At 38.4% G+C, this 22,401-nt stretch overlaps 1 protein-coding gene and 1 pseudogene across 4 annotated transcripts; both read left to right on the top strand.

Annotated features, from left to right (window-relative positions):
* The first annotated feature begins 1,102 nt into the window (after positions 1–1,102).
* LOC145574921 (uncharacterized) lies at positions 1,103–5,128 on the top strand (annotated as a pseudogene). 2 transcript variants are annotated; one of them, XR_014098219.1, is made up of 2 exons: positions 1,103–1,295; positions 3,828–5,128. The product of XR_014098219.1 is annotated as an uncharacterized LOC145574921, transcript variant X2 (transcript). The 2 variants fall into 2 exon arrangements; XR_014098218.1 differs by having other exon boundaries at positions 3,823–5,128.
* Positions 5,129–6,415: 1,287 nt separating this feature from the next.
* LOC145574920 (glutamyl-tRNA(Gln) amidotransferase subunit B, chloroplastic/mitochondrial-like) lies at positions 6,416–21,899 on the top strand. Of its 2 annotated transcripts, none has more exons than XM_081632807.1 (10): positions 6,416–6,679; positions 9,263–9,942; positions 16,199–16,408; positions 17,862–18,002; positions 18,108–18,311; positions 19,013–19,210; positions 20,015–20,083; positions 20,952–21,068; positions 21,199–21,294; positions 21,429–21,899. In XM_081632807.1, the coding sequence occupies exons 2-9, from the start codon at positions 9,313–9,315 to the stop codon at positions 21,277–21,279; spliced, it is 1,650 nt and encodes a 549-aa protein (XP_081488933.1). In that variant the 5' UTR covers positions 6,416–6,679; positions 9,263–9,312; the 3' UTR covers positions 21,280–21,294; positions 21,429–21,899. The 2 variants fall into 2 exon arrangements, with proteins under 2 accessions (XP_081488933.1, XP_081488932.1); XM_081632806.1 differs by having other exon boundaries at positions 21,423–21,895.
* The last annotated feature ends 502 nt before the right edge of the window (positions 21,900–22,401 follow it).

Genomic DNA, 22,401 nt, shown 5'->3' with positions numbered 1-22,401 from the left:
CTTTCGCTTACAAGTGACAAAGACTAATTTGACATGTTTAATCAATGAGTTGACAGTTCCATTTTTCAAGTCATTCTTACGTAGTTAGGCCCGATTCTAACATGTCAACTCATTCATTATGTTAGACGAAAAAAAAGCAAAGTAGACCAGAAAAGTTTTCATTAGTCATCTATCCACAATAAAACATACAATTTGGATTGTCATGGTAATATCAAGGTCAAAACGAGTTTTTATGAGCCCAAAAGCTCTTTAATCAAAATATTATTTTTATTTTACCACCCAAATAGCCCATATTCTGAGCTAACCATTATTTTTAATTTGTTAATTTAAAATACCACTAAAAAAACAAAAAATATTTAATTTTACCACCACTTGACATTTTTCATATAAAAAATCGTGAAAGCTAATGTTATTAGAAAATTTGTTCGATTTGTAGGCCAAATACTTGTTCATTAGATATTTTAAGGGTCATTTTGGGCCTAAAAGATCCGATCTGAGGTCAAAAATTGGTAAAAAAAAATAAAAACGCTACGTTTTTCATAATGAAAAGACCTCGATTTGCATACAGTTATGCACACAAAACAAGATATTTTTGTCAATTTTGATCTCAAGTCAAACTCTATTAGAGCAAAATGGCCCCCAAAATTTAAAAAAACAAATTTTGATACGAAAATCAATAACTTAGGGTCCGTTTGTCATTGTTATGCTTTTTTGTTTTTTAAAAGTATATGATATATGTCCCATAATGAATAAAAAATTATATAAACTTATTAAAATCATGATAATTTTGAAAACTGACAACAGAAAAGTGAAAACACATTTTTCTTGTTTTCTGTTTTTGGTTTTTTTTTAAAAAAAAAACAAGAAAGTGAAAAACAAAAATGATGCTAAACAAACCTTTAATGATTTTTTTTTTAAGGGAAAGTGTAAATTGGTGGTGAAATCTTTTTTATTATTATTTTTTTTTTCTAATAGTATTTTCAAATTAAAATTAAAATGAGTGACTAGTTTGAAATATAATGTTTTGAGGATGATAAACACAAATTTTCCTTTATTAAACTCCCAAATAAGTTTTTTTTAGGATGTTCAAACCTCTAATACGAAGTAGGCCTCATTAAGCTAAAAGCTTTCTCGAAAAAGCTCTATTCAAACTCAGGCCACAATCAATTAAACCAAACCTAGCTTTTTTACGCTGCCTGGTTCCGACCCCTCTCTCTCCTCCATTGAAGCGTACTCTGAATTTTCCATTGAAGCAGCTTCCGAGCTTTCTATCCTCCACTGAAGCATCTTCTGAGGTAAGGTGTTTATTATTTATTAGAATTCGTTGAGTATCAATTAATTTCATATTCTAGGGTTTATCGTGATTTAATTGTCAGTATAGTCAATTTAGGGTTTTTCTAAGTGGATTATTGAACTGTTGGTATGTTTATTGAAGTTATGAAATATTATAGTGAGCCATTTTGTTGATATTCTTAAGCGAGAAGAAATTGATGCGATTATTGGAACCTAATTTTGATAATTGAGTGATATTTTACTGCTAGTGTGTTGCGGAGCTTTGTTTGCATAACACGTTGGTGTCAGAACAAAACCATGAAAACGAACCTTTTCTCCGGCCACCCCTTCTGCCCTTGCTCGGGACCGGACTAACCCGAAAAAAAAATAATACTGCGTAAAAGGTTTTAGTGATGAAAGATGTTATAATGAGATCATTGATATTGGTAGACGATTCGATAATTCCTTCTCACAAACAATAGTTTGTTTGGTTTGGCTAGCTAGTGAGAATGATTGAAGCTTAGGGTTGAAGTCGGTGAAGTAAGATTGTAAGTGAGGGATTGGGGTTAACTTTTAGCTGGTAATATCCGAGCTAGGTTAGATTGGTTGGACAATTGCGAGTAAGACATGTTTGAAGAGTTAGCAGAGGTGAAGCCATGAAATATTCATGTGAAATCAGGGTATTACATTTGCATAATTGGGATTAGTAGTTGCTTGCTGAAAAGTGATGTCAATTTCGAAACTTTCTTGACCTTTGGACCTGGAGATAAAGGGGGATGACTTTGTGGTTCTGGAATTCAGACAAGGCTCCTCAGAGCAGAGTCACCTGGTTTGCAAAGAATGTGTGGAGAGAGAGAGAGAGAGAAAAGGGAGGAGGGAGAAAGATAGAGATTGCTGAAATATTATCTTGCCCCAATATGATTGTGGGAAAGATTTATAGGACTTTTTTCTTCTTTTCTTGTGAAAATTCTGAATTATCCTTACTCATCAAGTTAACTTATGGAATTATAATAGTGATCAGGGGTGAATTATTATAGGCCTATTATACCAAAGTAGATTATTAGTGTCACTGTTTTGCTTCCTTTTATTTGTGGATTTTGCATGAACTTCAATCATGGTTGAGGTATTTTACTTGTGACCTCTAGTTCAATTAAGAGGTTCTCATAGTATAATAATAGGTTCTTAGTAACGTGAGATATGATTATTGGGTTGGATTGCAAAATGGAGGTATCTTTCTTGTTGTAGCCACCACTTGTCCATTTTTTTTTTAGTTAGCCAAGGTGTCATTGTTAACTTCTTTAGTGGTTTTTAGGCAAGTAGTCAAGTACAATATGCCTCCATTCTTCTATTACTTTATATATCATCTTCCGAGCTAAAGAATTAAAGATGATTGCTTCGGCCGTCTCTAAATATTAGTGGCTGTTTGGTTTCAAAGGATTAGGAAAAAGGAAATTGGCACCTACATTCTTGCTGCTTGGTTGTACAATGTTATGATTCCCCACCGCTATCCAAGGAATTGTGTTGGTAAACATAATTAAGAATTAGAAGGGTCAAGGGTATCTACCTTCACTAAATATCCCTTAAACCAGGCCACTGCCAGAGACCCACATTGAACGTTATGGCTGTTAGCCTGTTAGAGACCGACGACCAACACCACCACGTACTGCTAGACTCACTCCTGTGGGTTCTGCCGGTGTTGACACCATTTATAATTTACCCATCTCATCAGTATTGACAATCTATCTATCTACCCTCACCGCTGTTGCTGCAGTCACTTCTGTCACCATCGGCAAACATCAGCCCCTGTTGCCACCATTGTCCAACCTTCCCCTAACCTAGGACACTATCTTACCGAGTCAAAATCATTTGAAAAATGACTGTACAGAGCTTTGTGGACTGAGCTACCAAAAGACCACCAGTAAAGGAGATGGGGGTAAAAGTTGATCTAAAAGCAAAAAAAACTTACCGGTAAGATGGTAACATATCAAGACAAAATTTTTGAGTGAATTTTGAATACGGCCTTAATCTTGACTTTTGGTGGTTGAATTGCTTCCAGTTGGCCTAATTCAACTACCAAAAGTCGAGTTCCAGTTAGGCATATGGCAAGGTAATAGTAGAAACACAACACTGTGATGCAACAATCAATAGTAGCAGCTGGGTCCAGGTTGGTTAGGAAAATAGCTGCTGAGGTTGGTTGAGTTGAGAGTGCTGGATTAAGTGATATGAGCAGGAGCAGTTGATATTGAGGGAAGCAGGTTTATAGGAGGAGAATAAAGTAGTGGACTCAAGTTTTCCAATTTGCTTTATTTTGTTTGAGAAACCAAACTATATAAAAGGAAATTAACCAAACAGAAATTTAAATTCTGTTTCTTGATTTCTTTCCCCTTTCTGTTTCCCCTTCGATGAATCAAGCTGTCCCTTGGTTACACAACTCCACTAATTTATAGATTGATATCTTTTTTATGGATTTTTGATGAATTTTCCTGCTTCGTTTGTTGTTTATTTGTTTTGGACATTCTGGTAGTGTGAGCATATTTTCTTCATTTCCAGGGCAGGTGCAGACAGTTCTTCAGTGTCACTCAGTGAAGCTAAAAGCAAGATGCTGGCCACTACAAATAACAATGAAAGTGCCTTATCTGTGGCTGGCCCTAGGCCAATGGAGTGGTCCACTGTGCCATACAATGCTCCTCAGGCCCCTGGGCCAAATGGGAGACAGCGCACATCAAGTTTGGAATCACCAATTATGCTGTTGACTGGTCACCAAAGTGCAGTATATACCATGAAGTTCAACCCCGAAGGAACAGTCATTGCATCAGGCTCACACGATAGAGAAATTTTCTTGTGGAATGTGCATGGTGACTGCAAAAATTTTATGGTTTTGAAGGGTCACAAGAATGCTGTTCTTGATCTTCATTGGACCACTGATGGAACCCAGCTAGTTTCAGCTAGTCCTGATAAGACAGTAAGAGCGTGGGATGCCGAAACTGGGAAGCAGATCAAAAAGATGGCTGAACATTCCTCATTTGTTAACTCATGCTGTCCTGCTCGGAGGGGACCACCTCTTGTTGTGAGTGGGTCAGATGATGGAACTGCAAAGCTTTGGGATATGCGTCACAGGGGTGCTATTCAGACATTCCCAGACAAATACCAAATAACTGCTGTTTGCTTCTCTGATGCATCTGATAAAATCTACACTGGTGGGATTGACAATGATGTCAAAGTGTGGGATGTTCGCAAAAATGAAGTTACTATGACCCTCCAAGGCCACCAGGATATGATCACTGGGATGTCTTTGAGTGCTGATGGATCTTATCTTCTCACCAATGGTATGGACTGTAAGCTTTGCATTTGGGATATGCGTCCCTATGCTCCTCAAAACCGTTGTGTTAAAGTTCTGGAAGGTCATCAACATAATTTTGAGAAGAATTTGTTGAAATGTGCTTGGTCTCCTGATGGTAGCAAAGTCACTGCTGGAAGTGCAGACCGGATGGTTTATATTTGGGATACAACTACTCGGCGTATCTTGTACAAGCTCCCTGGCCATACTGGCTCTGTGAATGAATCTGTTTTCCACCCAAGAGAGCCTATTGTTGGATCATGCAGTAGTGACAAACAGATCTACCTTGGGGAGCTGTAAACTGGTGTTTCTTTCTTATGTCTACACATTCAACATTAATGTCGCAGAACGGTGTAACTGATTTCATCTTTTAGGTTCATTCATGTATTCACAGGAGACAGGTCTAGTCTAGCCAGTTTTACATAAGCAAGAAATTTGATGCTTTTGTAGAGAAAATTCTGTGAATCTGTGATGCTTCAGATTAAGTTGAATTGGGAATCCTGCTTTTTTCCTGTCCTACTCTTGGATTGGAATATGTATGCAATGACTTCTGTATTTTCCAGAAGTTAGGGTAAGTTATTATTACTTCAGATGTTGATATCTGATGAAAATTTAGTCAACTTGTGAAAGAAAGTAATTGTCAATATGGATGGATTAGGGTGATGTAATGGATGATAGGTTGAATTTGTATACTCAATACCATTGACTCATCGAACCTAAAATGATCAAACTGAAAATGTGATAATCAAACTGTAATTTCAGGTATAGGTAATTAGGTTTAGGGTTGAGTTTTTGAAAATTTGTATTATCCAAATTGAAAATGTAAGTAGCCGAATTGGAAAGCAGGGAACCAATTTGAACTGAATTATGCATTTATTTTATCTCAAAAGTGAAGTCATGCGAAAAATGGGCTATTTCAAAGTCATTGTTTGGAATACACACAAGAGTGACTACTACTTGTAAAAATGACGTACAAATTTGTTTATTTTTCAAGCCAATTTAAGCATTTAATACAAGTTTAGTTTCTTTCTTCAAAAAAACAAGTTTAGGTTCTCTCGTATACCATGTTTTAAAACAACTTGGTTGCTAGGATAAAAGGGCGTTTGTAATGTTTGAATAGCAATTTTAAGGATCCAAGGTGAGTGAGGATTGAGAATCAATTGTTGGGAATTCATATAAGGGTCTGTTCACATTTATTGAGCTGAACTGAATTGATTGAAACTGAACTGAATATTTTATGAGAAAAAGAAATTATGAGCTAAACTGAACTGAACTGAAATTAAGTTGAAGTGAACAGGCCTTAAGTATGGCCAATACCATACTTGAGTGTAATTTTTTTTTTTCTCCCCACCAAAACTCTTCATGGGCATATTTTCGCCCATAAGTGAAAGTGCTTTAAAAGAAGCCTCAAGAGTCAAAACTAAAGATGGGTATGAGTAGAGGTGTGCCAAGGCTCACGTGTCGTGCTAGTGTGCCTCATGTTCAAGCGGACCATGCCTATAACGGGCCAAAAAATAATCGTGCTGAGTTGGGCTCATGCTGATCTTTCATAAATGGAGCCCATGCATAATCCGACCCGCGTGTTGTGTAGTGTCATGGTTAGAATGTCATGCTTGTGCCAAATTTAAAAAATGAAGCTCATGCATAACCACAACTCCGCGTGTGCGGTGCCAAGCTTATGACAGGTTTGTGTCGAGGCAGCCCGTTTTCACACTGTGTCTAACCGGCCCGACCCATTTCTATCTCTTAGCAAGCCTATATATTGAATGAGCTCCAAGCCTATGACCAATTGACCATTGATGTTATCTAGATTTGACGGTTGACAATATGTGCGGGTCTTTAAACACCTTCATTCTCCAGTGAAGCTGCACCTCTCTATCTCCTCCATTGAAGCGTGCTCTACTTCTCCATTAAAGCTGCTTCCGAGCTTTCTTTCCCTCATTTTCAACTTCTACTTTGGTGCTTTTCACTTTTATGCTGCACCTCTCTCTCTCCTCCATTATTGCTACTCTGAGTTCTCCATTGAAGTGCCTCCTGAGCCTTTTCATTCTCATTGAAGCTGCTTCTGAAGTAAGATGATTTTCCATTTTTATTTAATCAGCGAAAAGAATTTCTATAATGTGGGTTTTAATTTCATGTTATTGTTAATTCAATTGTCAGTATAGTCAATTTAGGGTTCTTCTAAGGTGGAATATTGGACTATTGGTTGTAATTGCTGAAGTATTTGAGCTTTTAACGAGCGAATTTGTTGCCAGTATATTGTTGTTTGCAATTTATGTTCAAATTTTTAAGTGAGAAGATAGTGGGTGAGAAAATTTAATTTATTAGGTTGACATTATTCAGCAGTTTGTCATATTGAATTTAGGATATGATTGTATAGGGAAAGCAGAATAGGAGGAATGCTGATTATAATTTTGTTTATGTCGTAGCGAAATTCGAATGTATAAGTGTATACTTCACTTCTAGTGAGTTTAAGTAAGAAATACTCTCAATTGAGGAGATATAGACTTAAGTAACTTCAACTCTTCATTTTGTTCTATGTACCAGTTTTCAGATACCCGACACTCGGTCAAGGGTATGGATTTGTTACTAGGCACTAGGCAGTTTAATTACATTATCCTGACATTTCCATCATTTTGAACCACCTATCTTTACTGAAACATGATGAAATGGAGATGGAAGGGGATCAGAAAGTTTTGTTAGATGCTTAAAATGGGTTTGGGATCATAAAATTAAAAGGAACCGTCAACCTAAAATGTTTGTATGTATATTTGTAACTTGCAAAGCACATGTAAAAGTCAAGAACTTGCTCACACATCTCTGAAGTTTTGAGCTTTGATGTGAATTGTATCATTTTTATGTACCCGACATTCATACCCATTTTTTATTAGCATAGATTAAGACTTTGAGGAAGTATAGAAGGTAAAATGTTTCCATTCAGTGTTTAAAAATTATATATATGCCTAAGAAAGTTATTTGATGCCCTATGATGGGATATTTTGAAAGAAATTATTTTGTTTTTTTTTTTTTTATTTTTTTTTATTTTTTTTTTTGAAAGAAAACATTATTTTGATTTTAATTACAGTGTATAGTTATCTTATGGGAGGAGATTCTTTAGATTGGGTGAACCAGTCTCTACGACTCTGCCCTTATTTTCCTCTTTGTGATGGAGGATTGTTTATTAGTATTTGATCAAGCTCTTTTCATATTAGTATATTGTATATTGCTGTTCTTTCTTTGCTAGGAGGGGAACAAGATGTACCTTGTATCTTTGGATAAAATTGTCAAAAGGGTTAGAAGCTTCCCAAAAAGTCACTTTCTCCATTTTGGATGCATTTCCCTAATCTGAAAGTTTAGTTGCTCATAATCTTTTCCAGTAATTCTCTTTATCTCTTTCTTCACCACATGATTCCGTCTTTTTTTTATTTTTTATTTTTATCTCTTTTTCACATGGACTCCTTAATTTGTGTGCCTTTCCCCCACGTAGAAATTAATATAAGCAGGGGAAGTATAATTTTGTAATAGTTGCGAAGAGGGTGGAGAGCATGCATAGGAACTTCTCATGGGTGTCTTTTGCCAACAAGAAAGTAACACATATTGTTGGTTAAAATGAAAAAAAAATCTGTACTAAGAGAATTGGGGGTTTAAAAATTGAAAATTTGCACCTTGCCTTATATTATCGCAATTTTGAAGCACATGTTAACCTTAAGACTAATACTGTAAAGGATTTTTTAGTTTTTATCCAAGGGAAAATTGAAAATTTGCACCTTGCCTTATATTATCGCAATTTTGAAGCACATGTTAACCTTAAGACTAATACTGTAAAGGATTTTTTAGTTTTTATCCAAGGGAGGTTTTTGCACCATTCGCTCAGCTACAAGCTATTTTAGAATCGACATGTAAGTTGGAAGTCCTTTAGGCTTATTTGGGATTCTTTCCTTTTTAAATGTAGGCTTATGATGTTGTATGTGTTTAAATTACAGTTTCTGACTGGAAGCAGATTTAGGTGGGTGTTTAGGTATATTATAGTCTTATAGATAGCAGCTGCTGTAGTGTCTGCTGTGAATGTGATGAAAAATTTAGGCACATTACTGACCTATTCTGTCTGTATAACTGGTCACAATCATTTTGTCCGTAAAATCAAAAGATGGCTTACACAGTCAAGCTTAAATTCTTAGTAGTTGACTTGAGAACTTGAGAAGCACCTCTAGTGTCAGATCTTGGTAATATATAGATGTGGAATTAGGTTTAGAAGAACTGCACACTTGTACAGTTTGCTGCAGTCATCTCTGCTACAGTTTATCATATCTGATTTAACAGGAATTGGAAAATTTTCCATATCAGAGCAGTCCTCATATTTTCTTGCAGATATATAAATTTAAACTCCAGTCCTGAATAAGATTGCTCTGTTGCTGTATGAGGAGGAGAATCATTGGAATGATGTATAATTTAGGGCCTTCAGTTTTTATTGTTCATGTTCAAATTGTTCTTTCAGGGTATTTCATGATTGATGCAGGTCTCCTTCTGCTGTCAATGATAACATACTTTTTTTGAAGAAAATCAATGATAACATACGTAGTTTTGTTGCAATTTTATACCCAATTATCAACTAGTACTGTTACTAATGCAAGTATTTTTTTGCTTCTATTTCAGACTCAAATTTTGTTCAATTGATGTTGAAGTTGATGTAATCGATCAGTAAGATGGCATCTGTATTGTTTAGAGGGTTGCAAATTCGTCCTCTTTGCATTTATCCATTTTCTCTGTTGACTAAAAAAGCGGGTGTTTTTTACTGTACATCTAATAACTTACATACCCAAAGTGTAACAACACAAGATAAACCTAAGTCATCGTCTAAAGTTGTAGCTCGAAACCACGACAAAACACTTGACAAATTTTTGAAAGACTATGAAGCAATCATTGGTATAGAAACCCATGTGCAGCTCTCCACTGTTACCAAGGCCTTTTGCGGATGTGAATACAATTATGGTTCAGAACCAAACACCAATATTTGCCCTGTTTGCATGGGCTTGCCTGGTGCCTTACCGGTTTTGAATTCCAAAGTGATTGAGTGTGCAGTGAAACTTGGCCTTGCACTCAATTGTCAGCTGTCCTTAAATTCAAAGTTTGACAGGAAGCAATATTTTTATCCTGATTTGCCAAAGGGGTACCAGATCTCTCAGTTCGATATTCCCATAGCGACTAGTGGGTATATTGACTTGGATCTCCCACTTGAGTATGGTGGTGGACATAGGAAATTTGGAATAACTCGAGTCCATATGGAAGAGGATGCAGGGAAACTACTCCATACAGATGGTGGAAGTCATTCTCAGGTACTCGCTTCATCATTTTTTGGCAATCGCATATTTGTTAGCTTATTACAAGTAAAGATCTCTTATTTAGACAATTCCATGTTTGAAAGTAGTATGAGAAGTCCCTTGGTATAGGTAATAACTTAAGGTATTTCTGCTCTTAAACTTTTCAATCAATTATGTATTAGTTTCAAGCATTCAACGCTTGGAATGAGGACTTGATAGATCCAGCGGTTTTCTGATTATGATTTAAGTATGTATAATTGAATTTCATCTTCTCCCTCTATGGGGGGGAGGGGGTTGCAGAATTCATTGCAATTAAGTTGGAACACATATATGCTCACTCTTCACTGGTTTTTCATTGTCTCTATAGCTGCTCAGCCTTAAATTCACTTTTTACCAATAGATTAAAGGTCCTGTTCCATCCTAGAATGAGTTAAGAGAATATATTATAATATTTAGGCATTCTGTTTTTGAAGACTCCTGTTTCTGGCTCTTTCCAAAGAAATTTTCATTGTCTCATTGTGTTAGAATCCACCTCTCTCTCTATGTATCCCCTTCCCTTTTTATTGTATTTTCCTTCATGTATTGTCTTTTAAGTCTTTCTTTTCTCTTTTTTAGGCTCTAGGGAGAATTATTGTGTTACTGTCATTCCAACGTTCACTTGTAATTCTTCAGTAATACTATATAAAGCTCTATAGGGAGCGAATGGTTATTGAATCTAAGCTCCCTACCCCTTTGCCTTGCTTTAAGACTTGTGTTGTTGTTTAAGCCTTTATAGATATTGTGCTTGCCTTGTCTTGAAGAATCCCCCACCAAACTAAGAAACATTCAAGAGACGCCTATTCTCGTCGGATCCGCTTGTGCCCGCTTCGAAGCATCGGCCGTCACAAGCCCCGACCCCGCACCCGTGGTTAACGAGTGCTCCCTTGAGATACCCTTGGTCCGTGTTGCTGTGTGCTCACGAACCTCTTTCATTCGAGGCTTACGTCCTTGTCCTCAATAGACGAGGGCGCGCCGCACGACCCGGTGTCAAAACATCCGGACCGTGACAGTTGGTATCAGAGCAGGGTTTGCCGCAGATATGGCAGGAGAAGGAGAGATGCAAGAATACACAATTGAGGAACGACTTGCTTGGCTTGAAGGCAAGTCCGAACATTGGGCGATGCTCGAAGAAAGGTTGCCCAGACTCGAGGATATCGTGATAAAACAAGCCGATCAAATAGAAAAGCTGGAGTCAATAGTTGATGGGTTGACGGAACAGCTGAATTTTGTTCAAGGAGTTGCGGATGAAACACAGGATAAATGTGCCGCCTTGGCGCGTGCCCAAAGAGGACTCGGGGGAGGTGGGAGTAAGATAAAACCCCCCAAACCTCGAACTTTTAATGGCACAAGAGACTCAAAAGAAGTTGATAACTTCATCTTCGATATGGAGCAATACTTCCGGATATGCCAGTTGGAGGATGATCTTAAGGTCGACACGGCCACCATGTATTTAATCGACGACGCGAAGCTCTGGTGGCGAACTAAGTACGCCGACATTCAAGCAAAGAGAACGTCGATAGATACTTGGGAGGATTTAAAGAAGGAACTGATGGCACAATTCTACCCAGAGAACACCGAGTTCGTGGCTCGTACAAAGTTGGCCACCTTACAACACAAAACCTCTATTCGGGAGTATGTCAAGGAATATTCTGCGTGCATGCTGGAGATCCATGATATGACTGAGAAGGATCGCCTGTTCAATTTTGTACGAGGCTTGAAGGATTGGGCCCAAAGAGAGATTTGGCGCCAGAAGATAGATACCTTGTCGGGGGCCATAGCCGCAGCCGAAAGGTTGATGGACTACTCGTCAGACAAGGGATTGAATCAGAAGAAAGGTGTTGGTGGGTCAGCATCTAGTACCCCAAAAGGCACCACTGGGAACTCCCATGTTAGCTCCAACAACATGGGGAGTAGGTACAAAAGCGGGGGAGACGAGCCCCGAAGGAACGGATCGTCTGCGTCGACGAACAAAAGTGCAGCTTCAAGCTCCACCACCTGGAATAGACCCCTTTCATGTATCCTTTGCCGCGGGCCTCACAAGTGGTTCGAGTGTCGTCACAAAGGAGAAATTGACAACCTTCAGAAGAAACTCTCCTCGATATCACTTGAACCTGAGAAAACAGAAACCAGGGAGGAGGTGGAGAATGACGAAGAGGAAACCTCAAGACTGAGTTCAATACGATTCATGTACTCCATGGGAACAGATGCGTCAGAATTGATGTACGTTGAAGTATTGGTTAATGGGAAGATGGTCAAAGCTATGGTTGACACCGGAGCCACCCACAACTTTGTCACCAAGGAGATTGCTAGCCATTTGGGGCTGAAAGTGATACAAGGCGGAGGCCGCATTAAGTCTGTCAACGCAGAAGCTCAACCTATCCACGGTATCACCAGGAATGTTAAAGCCAAGATTGGAGATTGGAGTGGCACCCTCAATTTCACAGTGGCACCGATGGATGATTTCAAGATGGTATTGGGAATGGATTTCCTCCGTGTCAGCAAAGCTGTCCCAATGCCCCACTTGGGTTCCCTTCTTGTTGCCGACAACCATCCTTGCCTCTTACGAACATGCTCACCAGGAGAAGCGGGGAGAAGTAAGAAGGGATCCCACTTGTCCGCAATGCAACTGAAAAAGGGAATGAAGAGAAACGAACCAACATTCCTTGCTACCCTCTCGCTGAAAGAGGATGAGATACAAACTGACCTCCCACCTGCTATGAAGGGATTGCTAGAAGAATTTGCGGACCTTCTTCCGAAGGAGCTGCCAAAAACACTCCCTCCGCGAAGAGCCATCGACCACACCATTGAGTTGGTGCCTGGAGCTAGACCTCCCGCGCGGAGTCCGTATCGAATGGCACCTCCCGAGTTGGCTGAATTACGGAGACAACTTGATGAGTTACTTCAATCTGGGTTCATCCGACCTTCAAAGGCACCGTACGGGGCACCAGTTCTCTTCCAAAAGAAACAAGATGGTAGTTTGAGATTGTGCATCGATTATCGGGCCTTAAACAAGCTGACCGTGAGGAATCATTATCCTATACCCTTAGTAGCTGACTTGTTCGACCAATTGGGTGATGCTGTGTACTTCACTAAACTTGACCTCCGGTCAGGCTATCACCAAGTCAGAATTGCCCAAGGAGACGAACCGAAGACGGCCTGCGTCACCAGATATGGGGCTTTCGAATGGTTAGTTATGCCGTTTGGGTTAACAAATGCTCCAGCAACATTCTGCACGCTGATGAACCAAGTCTTCCACGAATACCTTGACAAGTTTGTTGTGGTATACTTGGACGACATCGTGATCTTCAGCCGCACCTTTGAGGACCACCTGGAGCATCTGAGGAAAGTGTTTTTGAAATTGAGAGAGCATCATTTGTTTGTGAAGCGGGAGAAATGTGCTTTCGCTCAGAAAGAAGTAGGCTTCCTCGGTCATTTTGTAGGAGGGGGTCGCATCAGAATGGATTCAAAGAAGATTAAAGCCATCAACGACTGGCAAGCCCCGAAGAATGTTTCAGAGTTAAGATCATTCTTGGGGCTAGCTAACTACTACCGCCGTTTCATTCAGGGATATTCAGCAATTGCAAGCCCCCTCACGGACTTGTCGAAGAAGGATCGAAAGTGGAATTGGGCAGAGGAGCAACATGAAGCGTTTCTTAAGCTTAAGGAAGCGGTGACGAAAGAGCCTGTCCTAACCCTTCCAAACACCAACAAACCATTTGAAGTGGAGACTGATGCTTCGGACTTTGCACTAGGTGGAGTCCTCCTTCAAGATGGCCACCCAGTTGCTTATGAAAGCCGGAAGCTGAGTGGAGCCGAGAAAAGATATGCTGCTCAAGAAAAGGAACTTCTGGCCATCGTCCACTGTCTGAGAGGGTGGAGACACTATCTGCTGGGGTCCAAGTTCCTCGTCCGTACTGACAATACCGCAGCGAGCCACTTTCTCACTCAACCAAAGCTGACAGGGAAGCAGGCGAGATGGCAGGAAGTGCTTGCTGATTTTGATGTGGAGTTCACCTATAGGACAGGAGCCAGTAATCGGGTAGCGGATGCCTTGAGTCGACGAGCTGACTTAGCGACAATGCAGATGTTGTCCCCGTTAGCGGCCAGTAATGTTTCCACCTCGGTCAAAGATCAAGTCAAGCAAAACCTAGACGGAGACCCTATGACGAGCACCCTCAAGGGATTGATTGAGAAAGGGGAGACAAGACGCTTTTGGATGGATGATGGACTCATCTACACCAAAGGCAACAAACTATTCATTCCAAAGGCGGGAGGCCTGAGGAGGATGCTTTTGAAAGAATGTCATGATACCCTATGGGCTGGACATCCTGGTTGGCAGAGGACTTTGAGCTTGCTGTCCATGGGCTATTACTGGCCAGCGATGAAGGAGGACGTTATCAACTACACCAGAACTTGCTTAGTTTGTCAACAAGACAAAGTCGATCGTCAGAAGCCTGGAGGCCTGTTAGATCCTCTTCCCGTTCCGGCGCGTCCGTGGGAGAGCGTGTCTATGGACTTCATCAGTGGTCTACCTAAGGTGGATCAATATTCAGTTGTGATGGTGGTGATCGACAGGTTTTCAAAGTATGCTACGTTCGTTCCTATACAGAAGGCGTGCGGTGCGGAGGAGACAGCAGAGCTATTTTTCAAACACATTGTGAAGTATTGGGGGCTGCCGCAAAGCATCGTCAGCGACAGAGATACCAGGTTCACGAGCATATTTTGGAAAGAGTTGTTCAAGCTAATGGGGTCGAACTTAAACATGTCTTCAAGTCACCACCCTCAATCCGACGGACAAACAGAAAGATTCAACGGGCTCTTAGAGGAATACTTGAGACACTTCGTCAGCGCCAATCAGAAAGACTGGGTGAAACTCCTTGACGTCGCCCAACTCTGTTTCAACGCACAGAAGAGTTCCGCTTCAAATAGAAGTCCGTTTGAATTGGTGATGGGACAACAACCCCTTTTACCTCACACCATTACAGCGTCTGAAGAAGGGAGAAGCCGTGAAGCCCGGGAATTCAAGGAAGAGTGGCAACAAAATATGGAAGTTGCTCGCGCTTACCTGGAGCGGGCAGCAAGAAGAATGAAGAAATGGGCTGATCAGAATAGGAGGCCACAAGAATTCGATGTTGGGGACATGGTAATGGTGAAGATTCTACCGGAGCAATTGAAGTTCCTCAGAGGGAGAGATCGTAGGCTAATCAGGAGATATGAAGGCCCCATCCGCATTGTTAAACGGATTGGGAAGAATGCTTACAAGGTTGAGCCACCAACATGGATGAAGATACACCCAGTGTTCCACGTCAGTCGTCTCAAGCCCTATCATCCAGATCAAGAAGACAGCAACCGCAACACCAGCAACCGTGCCAACATCAGAACAAGAGTGAGGTCTACACCAGCAACAGAAGACTAATCTGTAATGTTTTGTAAGTCGACGAGGTCGTCGACAGCTTAAGTGGGGGAGGATGTTAGAATCCACCTCTCTCTCTATGTATCCCCTTCCCTTTTTATTGTATTTTCCTTCATGTATTGTCTTTTAAGTCTTTCTTTTCTCTTTTTTAGGCTCTAGGGAGAATTATTGTGTTACTGTCATTCCAACGTTCACTTGTAATTCTTCAGTAATACTATATAAAGCTCTATAGGGAGCGAATGGTTATTGAATCTAAGCTCCCTACCCCTTTGCCTTGCTTTAAGACTTGTGTTGTTGTTTAAGCCTTTATAGATATTGTGCTTGCCTTGTCTTGAAGAATCCCCCACCAAACTAAGAAACATTCAAGAGACGCCTATTCTCGTCGGATCCGCTTGTGCCCGCTTCGAAGCATCGGCCGTCACAAGCCCCGACCCCGCACCCGTGGTTAACGAGTGCTCCCTTGAGATACCCTTGGTCCGTGTTGCTGTGTGCTCACGAACCTCTTTCATTCGAGGCTTACGTCCTTGTCCTCAATAGACGAGGGCGCGCCGCACGACCCGGTGTCAAAACATCCGGACCGTGACACATTGGAACTGTTGATGTCATTGTAGACTATTCCAAAATTTTACCAGCATCATGGAATGTGAAAATTATTGATGAGCAATTTGGGGGTCATGTACATATAGTTTTTACAAGGTTTTTGGTACTAAACCATTTGATATCAAGCCATGTTCAGATTGAAACTGAATTCAGTCGTGAGTTATGAAGCTCTTTTTTATCTATAGGTTGCTGGGATTTAATGCTATTTGCCATCTGCAGGTTGATTTAAATAGGGCTGGAGTACCTTTACTCGAGATTGTCTCTGAACCTGATATGAGAAGTGGTATAGAAGCTGCAGAATATGGTGCAGAATTGCAGAGATTAGTTAGGTACTTGGGTGTGAGCAATGGTAACATGCAAGAAGGTTCACTGCGCTGTGATGTTAATATATCAGTCCGTCCAAGAGGGCAAGTTGAGTTTGGTACAAAGGTAAGTAGATTGGACTCTTTTCCTCACTCTACGTGAGATTCTTAGGTGCCTGATATTCTCTGTGTACGTGATATTGAATTTAAGCATTGGAAGCACAATATTGCAATTAGTAGGTGATATTCATATTTCATATCATCAAGCTGCTTGGCCCAAGGTTTCAGAATTTGTTCATTAACATACAAAATGCCCAATCAAATCTGTTGACCAAATTTGCGAATCACAATAGTTCTTGGAAGGGATAGAGAGCAATTAATGGTTTCACAAGAAAAAGAGAGAATATTCTTTTTTTTTTTTGTAGTTTTGAAACATCTTTACTTGTAGGTCTGGATAATAAAACATGGTTTTCCTAATCAATTTTATTATTTTATTGCTGTTAGTAGCTTATAATTAGACCAATTGATTTACATTCCACTAGGATATGTGATCCTCAATTCACATATTTGTTCTCCTTACATGGAAGATAGATTGTCCTGTATTATGAATACTGTGATAACTTTGTGCATTATAACTGTCAACTGAAATGGAGAGTAAGATATTCATCATTTTTTTTTTTTTTTTTTTTTTTTTGGGGGGGGGGGGGGGGGGGTGGCGTGGTTTGGAATTGATGGAATAATCACATAATGATATGTACTTTGGGAATTTGATGGCCTGTTGATTGACTTGGTTCTGACACCTGAATCCTGATTAAACAAATTGGACATTGTCTGATCAAATGTTTGATAGGTACATTTTCAAATATGTTTTTTTGGGTGTTAAGAGTATGAAATTAGACAAGCTATGTAGATTGTTGAACTGCCATTTCCTTGGCATTCATCATAGCTGAGATGAAGACATTTAAAATGTACAGCATATGGCCTGACAATACATGATACTGGCGTAAAACTCCTAATTTGACACTTTAAGTGGTGGTTAAACTTCTGATATGTAGATATTCATATGTTAGATTGGCATTGGTGCTAATCTACAAATACTATCTAAATTTTTGTGTGTGTTTCCTTTCTTTCCTATTATTATTTTTGTACTGCATATCCAGTACTAGACAGTTCAAAAAAGGACCATTTAACATGATTACAAATAGCTTGAGGACAGAGATCTTGATGTTCTGAGCATAGTTGGGAATTTTTTAACATGATTTTGCCTGGAAAATTATGAAACGTGGTGGAAATCTGGATACCTCGGAAATGTTAAGGGACTACACTTGTGCTATAAGAATGGATTTTCTTCTTTGCTGCCAGAAACTTTGCTGTTTGCCTTTAAATTTGTATCCTAGCTGTCTTTTTTAGAAGTTTATTTCTTTGGTCAAAATATGCTACTTTGTATAAACTGTATTCTGATTATGTTATTCCATTCCATTGCTAACAAGATTACACTCTTCATGACATAGCTTGGGGCTTTAGTGATGAGCATATTTTTTTAATCATAGACTGAATTATTTTCCAATTTTTACTGGCAGGTTGAAATAAAAAATTTGAACTCATTTTCAGCTATAAGTAGGGCAATTGATTATGAGATCACAAGACAAGTGCAACTTCATAACCAAGGACTAGGTGACCAAATTGTACAAGAGACTCGTCTTTGGGAGGATGGTGCTCAGGTTATTGCCAGATGTTGCTCCCCTTTTAGTTATTGAATAGAAGTAAGAATGTTATTGACCTGTGCTCTTTTTCTAATCAATTCCTACATCATGTCTCCCTGCTAGAAAACAGTAACTATGAGAAAGAAGGAAGGGCTAGCTGACTATCGGTATTTCCCAGAGCCAGACCTTCCAGAAGTAACTTTGACAAAGGAATATATCGAGAATATTCGTGGTTCTTTGCCAGAAATTCCAGAGTTGAAGAGACGGCGGTATGAACAAATGGGATTAAGCATGCAGGATGTGCTTTTTCTCGCCAATGATGTAAATGTAAGTATGATGATCCAATAATTTTCACTATTGAGCTGTTTGTCATTACTTTTGTGAGTCATAATCAATGGTTTACACCAAATCTAGCTACATCCACTGGTTCTTGATTACTCAAATTGCTTATGTATCAAGATTATCAACATAGATAAGCGCACAACAACCACTGAAGCATGTAATTTTTGGATCAATTTTCAATTTTCCTTTCTAGAAGTGGGGTTACAATCGAAGTTTAATAATAAAAAAGAAGTGCAATGGCTATAACTCAAATTCCTGAAAGATGTAGGCTACACATCCATTTCTGTAAAACATTGAAGGTATAATAGGAGTGGGCAAACTCTCTAATAAGAAAATCACAGAATATATCTTCATTAAAATCTCACAATCTTCAAGACTGTTTTGATTTGCTGGAGTATATATCTTCACTGGAATCACAAGGACATGACATGTACAGTTTTGCAATGTTTATTAATCTACATTCCTTATTCATCTGGTGTACTAAAAGGCTCCATTTTTTTTTCCTTCTTATCACGCTTTTCTCTGTAATTTAGCCAAAAGTTTGAAGCATGTAAATGTTGTGTACAGTATGTCTAAAGCATTAACTTTCCTTTGATTAATTTTCTGCTACCTAAAATGTATATATTTTTCAGTATCTTGCCCATTGCTCTAACGGCCGTAATTCTTATATCTGAATGGGCTCTCAGATTGCAGAATTTTTTGATGCAACCCTATCTAAAGGCGCCGACATGAAGCTAGCTGCTAACTGGATTATGGGTGATGTTGCAGCATACATGAAGAATGAAAAGGTGTCCATAAATGAAATTAAGCTTACTCCTGATGAGTTGGCTGAATTGATTGATTCTATCAAAACTGGGACTATCAGTGGCAAAATTGGCAAAGAGGTGCGTTTTGTTATGTTGTTAGTGTACCTGTTGGGGTTTGACAGGCTTTTTTCATCTCTGTGAAAGACTTTATATAGCATTTCTTGCAGAGTTGCAGCTTTCTCAACAAAATGCTATCAATTCTGCTAACTTGGTTGTTATTGTCATACTTTTCTCAGTGATTATGCCAAGAAAAAATCCCCACTTTCTTATCTTCTTCTGTATTAACTTGTCACTTGTCCTCTAATATCCAAAAAAAAATGTAAATTTCAATGATATTGTCGTAGAAGCATGGAAGTGAACCCACCTTAATAGAACAATGACCTACTAAAATGCAATGAACTGATGTATGGGGGAACAAAGGTTTAGGCTTTACCTTTACAAGCTAGCTATGGGTAGCTTGGCGACTTAGTTAAGGATTTATAAACAGAGAAGATTTGAGAGTGGAATCATGTTGAATGTTGATGAGTGTTTTGCTAATCTCTTAGGAATTTGATTAGAGAGAGGGAAATCATGTTGAATTCTAATCGAATCTTACCAGGAGTTGTATTAGTTGCCTTTGTTAAGGCTTTACTCTTACTTTAAGCATATTGATTCTCAAAGTTCTTAATTTTGTCTATTAAGGTATGATGTTGGAAAGTAATACTTCGTGTATATATTTCCTGTTATTGTGCCCTTTCTGTGGCAAGGAGAGATTAACTGTTCCTTTTTGATAAGGAAAAGACTGAATATTAGCCTCATTTAGTGTTGCTTTTTTGGTTATATTTGATGTTACTCTCATTTTCTTTGTATGCCGTTACACTTTGGCCAATTATTGTACTGTAGATATTATTTGAGCTTATAGCCAAGGGAGGAACTGTCAAGGGTCTCATCAAGGAAAAGAATTTGGTCCAGGTAAACAGTTTTGCTTATTTGTATAATTTTATTTTGAAATATATTTTTTCTCTTGACCCTTGGGAGGGTGGGGAAAAGATATTGGAGATTATAAATTGCATTGTCAGATTGTTCATTTCTGTGATATGAAACATTAATCTGGTTTCTTGGTATAATTTATGTTTCCAAGAATTTTTATTCAAATCTTACCCTATTGGCATGAGAAATTGAGAACTTTGCTTGCCATTTTGATTGCATACTCAAGTGCAATATCTGATCTTATTACTCTTTGCATATATTGTGCCACTAGAAATTGGAATTCTGAAATTGTAGGTTATGAATATGACCATATATATGGTTGATGTGGTTAGTCAAGCTGCTGGAAAGTTGATCTTTTGAGATTTTGGCTTGATTTGCCTTTACATGTTATGTCCTTGAGTTGATCAATTTGTATGAAAAGTTTCACAAGTTGTCAAGTTCTAGGATAAGACTGATATATTGTATTAAGATGAATCAAAAGTATCATAGCCAACTAGCCAAGTGAATATTATCCTGTGACTTGAGTAAAAGCCACCCCATCTATTATACTCTGATAGTAATTAGGTCCCTAAGTAAATAGCATCTTTATATGTCAACCAGTGTATACACCAATTGTATCATATTGCTTTTATGATCTGCCCAACACTCTCAGAAAAGGGGGAAAACATCCAAGAGACGAGTCTCTGGTACTGCTGTTAGATTCACTAATTCAGTGCTCTGTTATATTAAGAGTTAGGTCCAAGAATACTGACTAGAATGCTAGTCTCTACAATTCTGTATGTCATAAACTTAACAAAATAATTTGCTATGATTGCCACCATGTTTACTTCTTGCCTTGATGAACTTGCAGATTACAAATCCAGCTGAGATAGAGCAAATAATTGATAAAGTGCTTGCAGAAAATCCAAAGCAAGTTGAACAATATCGTGGAGGCAAAACAAAGCTGCAAGGTTTCTTTGCTGGCCAGGTATATCATCTTGTGAATTTGATGAAATCTTTATCTTGTTTTTTTCCTTGGATGTATTTTTAATCATTGGATGGTACTACGTACATTATAAACTTGGGTTTTGTAAAAACTAGAAGTTCTGGATGTGTAGGTGATGAAAGAATCGAAAGGCAAGGCAAACCCAGGTGTTTTGAACAAGATACTCCTGGAGAAACTTAATGCCAAGAGCTGATGTTTGTATACACAGGTATAAGTCAGGCCATTTTATTACTTTTTGTTTCCAAAATTACACAATACTCTCCACTTTTTGCTCCTTGTAATTGCTTTTGAATCGCAGTTCCCATTTGAGATTTACTATGATTTTAACTCTGTTAGTGCTAGGCGTATTCTCTCACTAAAACCAATTCTGAAGATGAATACACACAGTAATGACAATCAATGGGTGACAGCCTTGGTTAATTATGGCTCAGCAAAGAACTATCGTGGGTTCAAGGCATTACCGCAGCCTCTTCTAGTGCAAAACTCTCAAAGTATCTTTTACCTTGAAAGTTTATTGTTACCTTTTTAGATTTTGGCTCTTGTAAAATTCAACAATAAGTCCATTTAATAGTGTTATATTAAAACAAATATATATTGAAGAAATTTCACTTTTGCTCCGGCAAACTTGAGGTATCGTAGTTTCTAACTACACTAGATTCAGTTGATGACACGCTAGATCTTCATTTGAGTGTTTTAGTCACTGTTATATTAGGAGAATTATGGATTGTTATCAGGTTTTATAAGCTCAAAATCGGTTATGATAAATGGTGTAATTATATGATACTCCATAATAGCTTGATAAAATGCTACATTTGACAGTCCTTCACAAACTTAGATACTACGCAACTTTTTACACCAGAAGTTTTGAGCTCATTTCATAGTTGCTTTAAAAATTACTTTTGTTATTAACTGGCTTGCAAAATGTTAAGAAAAAGAAGGATAAATTTAGCTTCTTAACTGGAATAAACTTTTTCATTCTAAGATGTCCATGATACAATCATGCTTGCTTATTTGATGCTAGTCTTAAATTGATATAAAGTAAATCAAGCAATGCAATAAAATAGAACGATCACATTCCCTACTATATCTCACCCAATTATCATAAATTATTGAAAATTTTGTCAAAAATCACCTTTTAAAAATTAATTGTAAAAAACCACCATTTTTAAAATTCTTGTGGTAAAAAACCACCTTTCTGAAGAAAAAAAAATAAAATCACAACAAGGATTTAAAAGGTTATTTTTATTTTTATTTTTTTATTTTATTTTTATTTTATTTTTATTTATTTTTATTTTTATTATTATTAACAAAGATT

This window comes from Chenopodium album, chromosome 13 (genome assembly GCF_948465745.1).
Source record: "Chenopodium album chromosome 13, dcCheAlbu1.1, whole genome shotgun sequence".
Lineage (NCBI taxonomy): Eukaryota > Viridiplantae > Streptophyta > Magnoliopsida > Caryophyllales > Amaranthaceae > Chenopodium > Chenopodium album.
Note: the sequence above shows the minus strand (reverse complement) of the source record. Positions and strands in the feature narration are given on the sequence as shown.

Coding starts and splice junctions, on each gene's coding strand:
- LOC145574920 (XM_081632807.1), top strand. CDS start 9,313: ATGGCATCTGTATTGTTTAGAGGGTTGCAAATTCGTCCTCTTTGCATT. Junction 16,409..17,861: donor AAGTTGAGTTTGGTACAAAG/GTAAGTAGATTG, acceptor TTTTACTGGCAG/GTTGAAATAAAAAATTTGAA. Junction 18,312..19,012: donor TTCTCGCCAATGATGTAAAT/GTAAGTATGATG, acceptor ATGGGCTCTCAG/ATTGCAGAATTTTTTGATGC.